Here is a 14,096-nt window from a genome sequence, read left to right as displayed (position 1 = left end):
GGGTCACTCATGTATACTATCATGTCATCTGCAAATAGGGAAAGCTTGAATTCTTTCTTTCCAACTTGTATCTCCTTAATGTCCTTATGTTGTCTTATTGCTCTGGCTAGAACTTCAAGTACTATATTGAATAAGTATGGGGAGAGCGGACAGCCTTGCCTTGTTCCTGATTTTAGTGGAATCGCTTTGAGTTTCTCTCCATTTAATTTGATGTTGGCTGTTGGCTTGCTGTAAATTGCCTTTATTGTGGTTAGGTGTGTTCCCTGTATTCCTGATCACTCCAAGACCTTTATCATGAAGGGGTGTTGGATTTTGTCAAGTGCCTTTTCTGCATCTAGTGAGATGATCATGTGGGTTTTTTTTTTTTTTTTTAGTTTGTTTATATGGTGTATTACATTGACGGACTTTCATATGTTGAACCACCCTTGCATCCCTGGGATGAAGCCTACTTGATAATGGTGGATAATTGTTTTGATGTGTTCTTGGAGTCTGTTTGCCAGTATTTTATTGAGTATTTTTGCATCAATGTTCATGAGGGAGATTGGTCTGTAGTTCTCTTTCTTTGTTGCATCTTTGTTTGGTTTAGGAATCAGGGTAATTGTAGCCTCATAGAAGGAGTTTGGTAATGTTCCTTCTGCTTCTATTGTGTGGAACAATTTAAAGAGTATTGGTATTAACTCTTCTTTGAAGATCTGGTAGAATTATGCACTGAAACCATCTGGTCCTGGGCTTTTTTTGGTTGGGAGAATTTTAATGACTGATTCTATTTCCTTAGGGGTTATTGGACTATTTAAATAGTTTCTCTGGTCTTGATTTAACTTAGGTATGTGGTACCTATCCAGATAATTATCCATTTCTTTGGATACTTTCCAGTTTTGTGGAGTAGAGGTTTTTGAAGTATGACCTGATAATTCTCTGGATTTCCTCATTGTCTGTTGTTATGTCCCCCTTTTCATTTCTGATTTTGTTAATTTGGATGCTCTCTCTCTCTCTGCTTTTTGGTTAGTTTGGATAAGGGCTTGCCTATCTTGTTGATTCTCAAAGAACCAACTCTTTGTTTCATTAATTTTTTGTATTGTTCTCTTTGTTTCTATTTTATTGATTTCAGCTCTCAATTTGATAATTTCCTGGTGTCTATTCTTCCTGGAAGACTTTGCTTCTTCTTGTTCTAGAGCTTTCAGGTGTTCTGTTAAGTCACTAGTGTGAGATTTCTCCAACTTCTTTATGTGTGCATTCAGTGCTATGAATTTCCCTCTTAGCACTGCTTTCATAGTCTCACATAAGTTTGGGTATGTGGTGTAATCATTTTCATTGATCTCTAGGAAGTCTTTAATTTATTTATTTCTTCCTTAACCCATTGTTGATTCAGTTGAGCATTATTCAGTTTCCATGAGATTGTAGGTTTTCTGTAGTTTTTGTTGTTGTTGAAATCTAACTTTAAACCATGGTGGTCTGATAGAATGCAGGAGGTTATTCCAATTGTTTTGTATCTGTTGAGATTTGCTTTGTGGCCAAGTATGTGGTCGATTTTAGAGAAGGTTCCATGGGGTGCCGAGAAAAAGGTATATTCTTTTTTGATAGGATGGAATGTTCTGTAGATATCGATTAAGTCCATTTGAGTCATAACATCAGTTAAGTCCTTTATTTCTCTGTTAAGTTTCAATTTGGGAGATCTGTCCAGTGGTGAAAGTGGGGTGTTGAAGTCTCCCACTATTAATGTGTGGGGTTTTATATGTGATTTAAGCTTTAGTAATCTCCACACCCTGCCCCCACACCCATCTGCCTGAGACCCCCCACCACTTCCTGAGACTCAGAGACCAGCCCCCAGCTCCCATCCTGCCCAGGAACTCCCACCTGGACCAGAGCTTCCATCCTGTCTGGAGTCCCCATCTGGACCAGAGCCCTGAACTTCCATCTGGACCAGAGAGACCCCAGCCACTTCCTGAGACCTAGAGACCAGCCTCCAGCTCCCATCCCGCCCTGAGCTCCCATCTGGACCAGAGGTGAGTGCCTAGGGTCATACCCAGGGAGGCCTGTCCCTAGGTCCCATCCCTGGGCACCAGCCATTCCTGGGAAGACCTGCCCAACTTGGCCCCAGGTTCTAGCCATTGGGCAGGACCCCCCCCCAAGGTCCCCCTTCTCCAAGACCCCCCCAGCAGACCCTGCAATCTCCATGCCCTGCCCCCACACCCATCCACCAGAGACCCTAGCCACTGCCTCAGACTCAGAGACCAGCCCCCAGCTCCCATCGGGCCCAGAGCTTCCATCTGGACCAGAGAGAGGCTTCCTGAATCTGTCAGCTCTGTCTGGACCAAGAGCACTGATAAGACCAAGAACAAATCCACGAGGAGATGGGCACACGTCAAGGCAGAAGTACATACAACAAAATAAAGAGCAATACAGCATCACTAGAACCTAGCCCTCCTCCAACAGCTAGACCTGAACATCACAAAATGGAAGAAGCAGAAGAAAGCAACCTTATGAATAACATCATGAAGAAGCTAAAGGCTTATAAAGAAGAAATCAAAAATGAAATTGAGGAACAAACAAAAAATGGGAAGAACGCTATAAAAAACTAGAGGAAAGGACAGAAAAGCAGAAGAAAACAAAAAAACCCTGAAAGAAAATCATGAAAAAGCAATGAAACAGATGAGGGAAACAGTCCAAGACCTGAAAAGGGAAATAGAAAAAATGAAGAAGACACAAACAGAAGGAATGCTGGAAATAGAAAATCTGAGTAAATGAACAGGAACTTCAGATGCAAGTATAACCAACAGAATGCAAGAGATGGAAGAGAGGATCTCTGGCGTTGAAGATACGGTAGAAGAAATAGATTCATCAGTCAAAGAAAACATTAAAGCCAACAAAGTAATGACCCAAAATGTCCAAGAAATTTGGGACACCATGAAAAGACCAAACCTACGAATAATAGGGATAGAGGAAGGAGAATACCAACTCAAAGGCACAGAAAATATATTCAACAAGATCATAGAAGAAAACTTTCCTAACTTAAAGAAGGAAATGCCTATGAAGATACAAGAAGCCTATAGAACACCAAACAGACTAGACCCCCCAAAAAGTCCCCTCACCACATAATTAAATGGACTAACCATACAGAATAAAGAAAGAATATTAAGAGCAGCAAAGGAAAAAGGCCAAGTGACTTATAAAGGCAAACCCATCAGAATAACACCCGATTTCTCAATGGAGACTTTGAAAGCCAGAAGGACCTGGACAGATGTAATGCAGACACTAAGAGACCATGGATGCCAGCCTAGACTAATATACCCAGCAAAACTTTCAATCATCATAGATGGAGTGAACAAGACATTACAAGACAAAGCCAGATTTAAACAATACTTAACCACAAACCCAGCCCTACAGAAAGCACTAGAAGGAAAATTCCAACCTAAGGAAGTCAGATACACCCTCAAAAACACAGGCAATAGATAACACCACAGCAGTAAACCCCAAAGAAGAGAAATACACACACACTACTACCAAAAAAATAACAGGAATGAACAATCACTGGTCATTAATATCCCTTAATATCAATGGACTGAATTCACCTGTAAAAATACACAGGCTAACAGAATGGATACAAAAGCAGGACCCATCTTTCTGCTGCATACAAGAAACACACCTCAAATTCTAAGATAGACACTACCTACGAATAAAAGGCTGGGAAAAGACTTTCCAATCAAATGGTCTTAAGAAGCAAGCGGGTGTAGCTATCCTAATATCCAGCAAAATAGACTTTAAACTAAAATCAATCAAAAGAGATCAAGAAGGGCATTACATACTCATCACAGGAAAGATCCACCAAGAAGAAGTTTCAATTCTGAACATTTACGCCCCAAACACAAGGGCACCCACATATGTAAAAGAAACAATTTTCATATCTTTGAGTATATTTTGGGTTACTTCCTAGAAGTAATAGAGTTATACCAAATACAAATAGGACATTTTCTTATAATTTCCTTGGTTTGTTGCCAAGTGATAGAAAAATCTTTCTTCAAACCTTTGCTATTAACATCATATTTCTTATGAAATTCGGAGGCTTCTAGCACATTTTCTACCAATAGCTGATTAATTTCATTATTATCTTGTGCTAGTGGGCCTGGACGACCTGTATAGGATCTGATATGTGTTGTATATAAGGGATGTGTTCTATTTTGGATTATTTGTTGTAACTGAATAAACAACAAAGTTAATTCTGAATCATCTGGATTAAGTTCAGTGTTTTCAACATGTAAAACAACTTTCTGCATATTGAGCATCGGTAACTATAGTAAGAGGTTCTGGAAAAATCTAATACCATGAGAATAGCACATAGTTCTGATTTTTTAACTGAATCATAAGGGCTTTGTGCCATTTTACTTAGTTTTCCTGACTTATAATCTATCTTTCATGATTTATTTGCATCAGTATAAAATGTAGGGGCTCCAGAAATTGGTGCTCCTTTCACAACATGAGGGAGAATCCAATTAGTTCTTTTTATAAACTGAATTCTCTTGCTTTTAGGATATTTGTTGCTAATTTCTCCCAAAAAATTACTGCAAGCTTTGCTAATGTTCATTTTCTGTTCATCATGAGGCAATTTTAGCATTAGTAAATGGTGCTACAATTTCTGCTGATTGATGAAGTCTCAATTGTCCTTTCAGAATCAATTCACAAACCTTTTCTAAGTAGGTCTTTAGTTTCTTCCTCTGTTTGTGTGGTTAAAAAAATATCCATTCTAAGATATTATCTTCTCTCTGCATAATTTCTGTGGGAGAATGAGTAGAAGGTAGCATGGATAGGATACAATCAAGGTCTGTATCTAACCGATATACATGTGCATAATGTAATTTCTTTTCTACCAGACTCAATTCTCTCTCAGCCTCAATTAATAATTTCTTGAGATATTTAAGTCCTTAACACCTTGTATAGTTTGAAATGAATTACATAGCTCTTGAGTAGTTAATCCAATTTGGGGCCATAGCCAGTTAATATCTCCCAGCAATTTTTGAAAATCATTGAGTCTGCAATTGATTTCTCCTGATTTGTACTTTCTGTGGCTGAACTTTATGTAAATATATCTTATATCTTGGGTAATTAATAGAATCTCCTCTTTGTATTTCTTCAGGAACAATTTTTAACCCCCAAGAAGGCAAAATTCCCTTTATTTCATCAAATATTTTTCCTAAGGTATCTGCATCTGAATCAGCTAGTAAGATATCATCCATATAATTGTAAATTATAGATTAAGAAAACTGTTTACAAAGCCGGGCGGTGGTGGCGCACGCCTTTAATCCCAGCACTCGGGAGGCAGAGGCAGGCGGATCTCTGTGAGTTCGAGGCCAGCCTGGTCTACAGCGCGAGATCCAGGAAAGGCGCAAGGCGCAAAGCTACACAGAGAAACCCTGTCTCGAAAAACCAAAAAAAAAAAAAAAAAAAAAAAAAAAAAGAAAACTGTTTACAAATTATTTCCAATGGCTATTGTACAAAATATTGGAGCTGTTTAACATTCCTTGTGGAAGAACTTTCCACTGATACCTTTTAACTGGGAATTATAAGTAGGCACTCTGAAAGCAAATTTTTCTCTATCCTGTTCTTCTAAAGGCATAGTAAAAAAAAAAAGCAATCTTTTTAATCAATCACTTTAACAGACAATACTTTAGGTAATAACAAAGCAAAGGAATTCCAGGCTGCAAAGAGCCTACAGGCTAAATCACCTTATTTATACCTCTCAGATCTGTTATCATTCTCCATTTCCCAGATTTACTTTTAATAACAAATATAGGAGAATTCCAAGGACTGGTCAATTCTTCAATATGTTGAGTATATTGAAGTGCCTGTAACTTTTCTGATGTCAAAGGCTGTTGTTCCACCCACACAGGCTTGTCACTTAACCATTTTAAAAGTAGGACTTTTGAAAATCCAACAGCTCTTGTGGCCTGCTTATATACAACTTCAATGGTTGGTGACTATTCTTAATAATACTTTTAGTATTTCTCTCAAAGCATTTTTTTTTTTTTTTTGGTTTTTCAAGAAAGGGTTTCTCTACGTAGCTTTGTGCCTTTCCTGGAACTCACTCTGTAGTGCTGGCAGGCCTCAAACTCACAGAGATCCACCTGGCTCTGCCTCCCAAGTGCTGGGATTAAAGGCATGCGCTACCACTGCCCAACCAAAGCATTCTTTATGGTTTGGTTCCCAGATTGGAGGAATTTCAGTGCTTTCCATTGCTGCAACAAACCACATCCCTATAAACTCATTGCTATATTATCAACATATGGCTTTAATTTTCCTATCTGTCCTTCTGGCCCTATCCACACAACCCATCTTGTACTTTGTTTGACCTGAGACAATGCTGTAATCCCTAGAAGCTGAACATTTACTTTCTGAAGAAACAAATTTTCTGAAGAAACAAGATTTTGGTGAAATTATTGTTACATTAGCACCTGTGTCTAAGAATCCTACAATTTCAATGCCATTTATTATTAGTATTTTTAACTTTGGTCTTTGATCATTTATAGCAGTTTGCCAAAATACTTGTTTTGGCCTCTCCTGAATGTTTTACCTACTGAAGCTGTTCTGTCATTGATCACATCCAGAGCTGTATGGTTTTTAACAACAGGCTTTAAGTCTTTTAATTTCTCTGTGGAGCAGATGAGTTTCTCTGATGTTGGTAGGTCGTGCCTCACATTGGGGTGACAATCGTTGATCTTTACCTGTGACACAGCAGCTGCACCTGATCTCATCACTGCCTTAGCTGTTGACCACACCTCTGCAGTCTTGCTGCTGCTGCCTCAACTGCCTCCATGTAGGGAGGCAAATATTTTAACTAAGTATCTTCTTGTTTTGCCAATACTCAGGAGCCAGATGCTGGGGTGAAAACTTGCTAGCTCAGAGAGGCAGAGAAAGCAGCTGGCTGACCTTCTTCTATCATTGTCTTAGAAAGAGGGTTTTCTCCTATGCTCTCTGAAACAAAACTCCTCCAACCACATGTCCCTCCCTTCTATTTCCTGTGCTTCTCCCCCCAACTCCCTTACCTCTTGATTTCTCCTCACTCTATTTTCAGCCAACTGGTTACTTGCTCCACCTCTTTACCTATATGTTTGATTTTATTTAAATAACACAATCTTGGGGGTCACAGTGTGATTAAATATCCTGTTAACAAGCAGGGAAATAGAAAGATGAATAACCAAGCAGGTATAATGGCATGTATGAAGATGTCATGAAATCCTCCTTTACACTAACATAAAGAAAAGCAAAATATACTTTAAAAACAAATCTCTCCAATTCTGGTGTTGCAGGAAATGCCTCAGAGCTTCCACCTAAGTTCTGCAAAGGTACTAACGAGGAAAGGAGGAAGACAGAATTTTGTCAGCTTCAGCTGGCACCCTGGCTAATGACTTTCATCCTCATGTGTTACCTACCCACAGGCCCAGCTGTCATTTCCTTCATATTTCCCCACTTAAAACCACAGGACTGACTCAGTGATTAGGAAATATGCTCCATGCAGTCACATGCTCTACATTCCTTTCACTGTGGCTATCACTTCTTGGATCAGAGGGGGGCTGGGTGCTTCTCATTGTGTGTGGAGGGATGTTCTCCCTTTTTAAAATCTGAGGCCATCTTTTGCAATTTCATTAATTATCAATTACTTTAGGTAGGACCTTTGGAAACCCACTTCTGAATCTAATTCACAGAAACTCAGCTGGAAACAGCATTAGCAGTGAGTGCTCTGCAGCTGTATTTTCCGTTCCTGACTTAAATCTAAAAGGTCCAAGACCAAAGGTGGAATTGAGGTTTGAATATGTTTATGATGCTGTTTAAGAATTTTAAATATTTTCCAAAACATTGAGCAAATACAGGGCAAATATTTCAAAGACAGACTTCACTCTCAAGACACTTGATTAGCATCCACCACATTCCTCCAGAGAATGGAAACAATGCACAGATAAAAACCACTGTGCTTACATCCTGCCATGATTGTCCAGAAGTTTCTGATCAGTAAGACTCAGTTGCTTATAAGCACCTATAGAGAATGCTAACCAGTCAGACCTACTTCAAAGGCAGGCAATTCTCACATTGCAATCATTTGCTAGTTAATGTATGGCTGGGTATTCTGTTCTTGTGCTAAAATGTCATTAGCATCTGGTTAGGTGAATGAGAAATCACCTAAGCAAAGGTGTATGTCCATTAGAGACCACTAGGCAAACCACTGCCTCCTCCCATGCCTCACAGAAGTCTACCTCAGGGACAGGGACAGGTTGTCCTGGGTCATGCCCCCAGGACAGTCCCAGCAGTGTCTTAATTCTCATCAGCTAACTTACTCCTGTTAAAGGATTCTGCTCTTTTCTGTTGACTGTTTCTGCCTTATGAGGAAACATTTCACCATGCTAATCACTAATGCTCTTTGGGAGTTAAGAATGTGTTTTCTTTCATTAGACTCAATTATTATCAAACACCACCTTTTTTGTTGTTCCTTTCCTGCCTCACTAGGAGTGCACAAAATGAAAGCATAAAGAAAACAATTTCCGTAACCTTTGTAATTCTCAATTCTGGTTCTGTTCAAAGCCTTGTGACGGCTGTAATTCATTCAGCAGTAAGGAAATATTATGTACTCAAGACAAATTGTATGGGGTACTATGTGGTGCTGTTTTGAAGATAATCAGTGCAGAGAAGTGGAATACTATGAATAGACACAGCAAGATTCCCTTTTTTTTTTTTTTTTTTTTTTGTTTTTTTTTTTGTTTTTGGTTTTTCGAGACAGGGTTTCTCTGTGTAGCTTTGCGCCTTTCCTGGGACTCACTTGGTAGCCCAGGCTGGCCTCGAACTCACAGAGATCCACCTGGCTCTGCCTCCCGAGTGCTGGGATTAAAGGCGTGCGCCACCACCGCCCGGCCCTACTTTTATTTAGTAGGTATGGCCTGCAATGTGCAGGAGAGGAACTGAGTTTTTCCAAGGCTTGAAGTGAAATCCAGACAGTGCTTCAGACTTAACTGAGCAGTAGGTCTGGCATATTCTCTACAGAAACAGGGTACAGATTAATGGGCAGTGTGATGTATAGGGGCATAGGATAAGAGGTAGGAGCCTATGCTTAACTGAGCAGTAGGTCTGGCATATTCTCTACGGAAACAGGGTACAGATTAATGGGCAGTGTGATGTATAGGGGCATAGGATGAGAGGTAGGAGCCTATGAGAACCTAAAGCAGAGCAGAAAAGTTTGGATGTGCCTGCATCTTGACTGCAGAGTAGACTGCTGTGGTCAGTACCGGGTGGAACTGAATGCATTTTGAAAGGCAAAGCTGGAGGGTGGGCTATGCATGGCAAGGAACAAAACAACTGGACTTGAGTCTTGAACAACCACAGAGAACCAATTCTAAAGAACAAGTCTATTGCAGGTACTCAACTCATCAAGGCAAATGTATACACTGAGTGTTGTCAGGAACTCACAGACCAGTTCAGAGGAAATCTCAATGTAACTGAATCTCTCCATTCAGAGACCATCTAGGCAAGCTGCATGCAGGACCTCCTCAACGCTCAGGGATCAAGAGCAAACAGTATGTACAATAGGGCCTAAATCCCAAAATCAACCTGGATTTACACATTTGGGAGAGTGAAGTGTGCCAGACATGCATGCCTAGAGCTCTTAGAATTTTCACTTAGATCACTGAAACCCAACCACTAACATTTTAAGTGGCTATCTAGTACAAGTATTTTAAATTTTAAAAACACAATTTTGCCCTTAAGATTGTTTTCACACATTTCTGAAATAATTGCACAATAGAGTCAAAACATTTTTTTATTACTTTTATCATTTTGTACACTTCTGTACAAATACAAGAATATAGGCATATTTACAGGTGTTGAAAAGAATTCTGGATATTTAAACCCAGCACCTAATTACAGTAGCTTGAAGAAGGAACTTCAAGACTCTGGTAGGCAGAATAAATGGTCTTTCCTGCATGTTCCTCTTTAAAGGATTCCCTTAGAGTTAAGGTGTTTATAGACAGAACATGAAATAGGAAAAGCAAACTCACTTCCAAGTTTTTAAGCCCCCCCTCCCTAAGATTATTTTACAAACAAGAATGAAACAAACATAAAGCTGCCCATTTAGGGGCCCCTCCTCCTCCAAAAAAAAAAAAATCTTAAAAAAAAAAAAAAACTTGAGTATGGAGTATTCTGTGTGCTTACTTTTTTTTTTTTTTTTAATTTACAGCCCCAAGATTTGAAACCAAGATAAGACTAAACAGAGATGGCCAGTTCTCTTTAGGGGATGATTTTCTAATAGATGTATCACCACACACGTGGTAACAGTAGTTACAAAGTTCAAATATCTACTTTTTAAATGGGAGGGAGGGGGATTAACGTTTTCTAGAGTTATCCACAATTTCTGTTTTTCAAATTCTTTAAATTAGGTTACACGTTCAAATTCATGGCAACTAAGGATAACCCAGGATACCGCACCTGCTCTAACAGATGTGCCTTAGTCACCTCAGGTTAGGAGCTAGACACAGCATGTGTATTAAAGTGCAAAAACCATAAAAATGCAATTGGATCAATTACAAAGTATTTCCACAAGGAAATTTCAAATTAAGCATTTTTCTAATATATTTAACTAATCTACTTAAGGCTATAAATATTAAAACCAACAGGAACAGAGTGACAACAGATAAATGGAGTACTGACCACGAAAATTATGCAACACACAAGTCAAGCTGCACCTGACCACAAAATGGTCATCTCTTCCACTACAAATCTGTAGCCATTTGCTGAAAAAGGCACAGCCTGGGTTTTAGCTTGACCCAGTCTTCAGGACTCCATTTACACACAGGAGCACAGTGCAGCAGTTGGTAAAAACTCCACAGGTATGAACATTTCATCATAACTCCTGACATGTCTCTTTTCTTGACGTTTAAAAAGTACTTGTAAATAACCGGAGGAAGTCAGCTTCCAGGGTAAGGCTGTCCCTCCTCTCTATCACACCATAAAATCTGTTTCAGAAAACACCAATACTATGATTTAAGACTGGTTGATTAAAGTCAGAGAAAGTTTCAGTGTTACCTTCTGTAGCTTAAATATAATTAAATAAATATAGTTAAAGCAAAAATTACAAAAGTAATTTTTAGAATTCAGTATTTCAGAAAGTTAACAATGATTCTGGAGCAAAACTCAGCCCTTGGTGATGGTAAACTGGAAGCACACATCTGCCCCAACAATGGCAAAACCAAACCAAACCAAACCACCCAAATCGAACCAAAAAACCCTCTTAAGCCAGAAGTTACAATTTTAAGGTTAAAAGACTTTTCTGCATACAAAAACTGTGATTTGGTACAACACTGGCAGTGTCATGCTAAGGCCATGTGACTAATATTTTTAAGCAAAGAGGGGAAAAAAAGGCAAGGTAGTTTTATAGTAGCAATAGTTTCTTTTTTTATTTTAATATACTTTAGGAAACAATATACAAAGCTGAGCTTTCCCACCATTTCTGTGTAACAGCAGGAAACTCTGATTACACAAACTGAGCGTTTTGTGATGGCTAAGAAAAAGCAGTCAGCACCAGACTTGAACAGTTAGCTACAACACAAACATCCTTCAAAATGAAGTGTCATAATAGCAAGACAGGAAAACCAGGTTGAACAAATGATACCACTTGGGAAGTGACTTCATCATTCTTGTTGAATTTCACATTCATTAAATATCTTTTGCACAATTTGTTAATATGCTTTAAACAAAACCTCCCTTTAAGGAATTACTGTAGTAAGATATAAATATTCAACAAGAATAGTTTTGATAAAGAATCCCCATGTAGTTCAATTTCTAATATGCACTGACCGAAGGAAAAGAAAGTAACAAAATGTATTTGTTTAAACATGTTTATTACAACAGATACAATTCACATCTGACTAGCTCTGTTTCCTCTTCCCCTCCCACAACCATGTTCATTGGGCCACTTCCTTATACTTGAGCAGTCAATGTACTTTCAGCACACTTGCCCAGCAGTACTTTTAAGTCCATTCTTACAGGGTGCAAATGGATTTCAATAATTTATACAAACATGTGGGTTATGCTCGATCACTGCAACTTCCAGCTACTGTACACAGGAATGAGAAGGTTATAGAAAAGTGCCACAGCAACAGTGCCCTAGAAAGGAGAAGGGGCACCTTAAAAAATGGATAAAATCAGGCCAAGGACTTCCGAGGGAATGGAACATACAGGAAATGAAAACATTTCTTTGCAAAACAAATGGAGCAGCACTGCTCTTGATCAGGTGCAAGTGCGGAACAGTTGTCTCATGATATCTGTACACTGCTCAAAATTGTATCCTTAGACACAAATCGCCTGGCGCTTGCACTGGATTTTGGAAAATGCAAGATTTCTGAATGATAAATTAACCCCCCAAATTTTTTTCTTTTTTTTAAAAAAGCTAATTTTGCAGACAGGTTTCCATGTAAAAGGCTAGGTATTTAGCCACCTCAGCATTGATTAGTTTCGGATGTCTAAGCTCTGTTAACACATGGCTTCCCATGGCTTCACTCTACAAAACATATTTACAACGTGAAGATACATCTACAAGAAATCTACATTTCAAGGGTTTTACAAATCAATCTTGTATCTTTCCCCTGAATTGACTCTCACAGACCCCCGTCCCCTCGTCATTTCATTTGCCCAGCTTAACGGTCCACAGTCTACTTAAATGCAGCTCAAAATGTTATGACTGGGCAATAGATTTACAGTTCCTGTAGGATTCCATGTGTCATTATTCACATCTTCAAACCATAAAGGAATTCTGATTTTTTAGCTTTTCGAGTTCCTTAATTTGTTGTCTCAAAAACAGTATCCTGAAAAATAAGAGCAAATATTAAGATCTGTATGTTACAAAAAAACTATGAAAATATAAAATGAATACTAATACTGAATGGTTAAAGTCTTAGCTTATAGTTAAGAACACTTAACACATCATACATTAAAATATTGGAAAAGCTGGCAAATTTCTTAATTTCCTAGCAATTTTCAACATTTCTTTCAAATATACAGAATGATTTAATATTTACATGTAGTATAAGCATTAAAAAGGTAGGTAATAACTATGAGATACAGCTATATTGCATTTCTTGCTCATAATATTGTTCAGATTAGAATTAAGCAGACAAGAAGCCAATAATTACTACAGACGTAGATAAAACTTATGCAAAATAAAATCTGTCATTTCAAAGTTGCACGTGTATCAAATATACCTATGTTACCCAATCTTATCTATGTGAAATGTCAGATAAACAGAATAAGCACAGGGGAAAATCCTAAGATTTCAGAAACACCACAACTTGGCTAGACAATATAACATTGTCTTTAGCTCCAAAGGATCTAAAAATATAAACATCAATCTAAGATTTTAACTGAGCCAACATAACCATAAATCAAGAGGGGCATATCTAATTAGCTGCCATCAACATTTCATTTTTAAAGTAATGGATCCTTGTGAAGCACAGTTATAAACCAAGGAGTACAGAGTTACAAACCTAAGAGGAAAGCCCCAAATAAAGAGACTATGAGTTAATGGGAAGCCAAGGCACCACAGCACTCAGCAGGCAGACTAAATTATAAAAATACTTCTAGAATATGATACAATTACAGATCATGACGATCTCAATTTGACTCATGGAATTCCAATGTCCTGCTTGCATCTTATCTCATCTGAGTTCCTTCTACACTTATGCGCTGTTCTTTCTTTAGGGTTAGAGACTGACACCAACAAGGACACCTTTGCCTTAGTCAAGCAACTCTCAGTCAGTCACTCAGGCCTTCTACGTTCATCTGAAATTGGAAAGGCTCACAAAATGAACAATTCCCCAGTTTAAACTGTACTGTTCTTAGCTAAATGAGTCTGTCTTTCTTGACCTGCCCTGCCCTAGGGTGTGAAGCATCATCTTGTACATACAGTATAAAGAAGCTGAACGTGGTCCCCCCAACTATTAATCACTTAGTCCTTTTCTTATCAGACTGACCTTTATGGTATTGCAATGGTTGTATTCAACAAACCATTATTTACTAAGTAATACCCCAACACAGGCTGTGATGTTGGTCGTCCCATTACAAATAGAGAT

The 14,096-nt window shown here is 38.5% G+C and overlaps 1 protein-coding gene across 7 annotated transcripts in view; it reads right to left on the bottom strand.

Annotated features, from left to right (window-relative positions):
* Positions 1 to 9,775: 9,775 nt before the first annotated feature.
* The window catches only part of Wac (WW domain containing adaptor with coiled-coil), a 68,991-nt gene continuing 64,670 nt past the window's right edge, over positions 9,776 to 14,096 (bottom strand). For all 7 annotated transcript variants that reach the window (XM_052727243.1, XM_052727246.1, XM_052727240.1 and 4 more), the window contains one exon: positions 9,776 to 12,833. In XM_052727243.1, coding sequence (XP_052583203.1) covers positions 12,764 to 12,833 — 70 coding nt within the window. In that variant the 3' untranslated portion in view covers positions 9,776 to 12,763. The remainder of the gene's footprint in view (positions 12,834 to 14,096) is intronic.

This window comes from Peromyscus californicus, unplaced genomic scaffold (genome assembly GCF_007827085.1).
Source record: "Peromyscus californicus insignis strain IS unplaced genomic scaffold, ASM782708v3 Scaffold_8__1_contigs__length_139910024, whole genome shotgun sequence".
Taxonomy (NCBI): Eukaryota; Metazoa; Chordata; class Mammalia; order Rodentia; family Cricetidae; genus Peromyscus; species Peromyscus californicus.
Note: the sequence above shows the minus strand (reverse complement) of the source record. Positions and strands in the feature narration are given on the sequence as shown.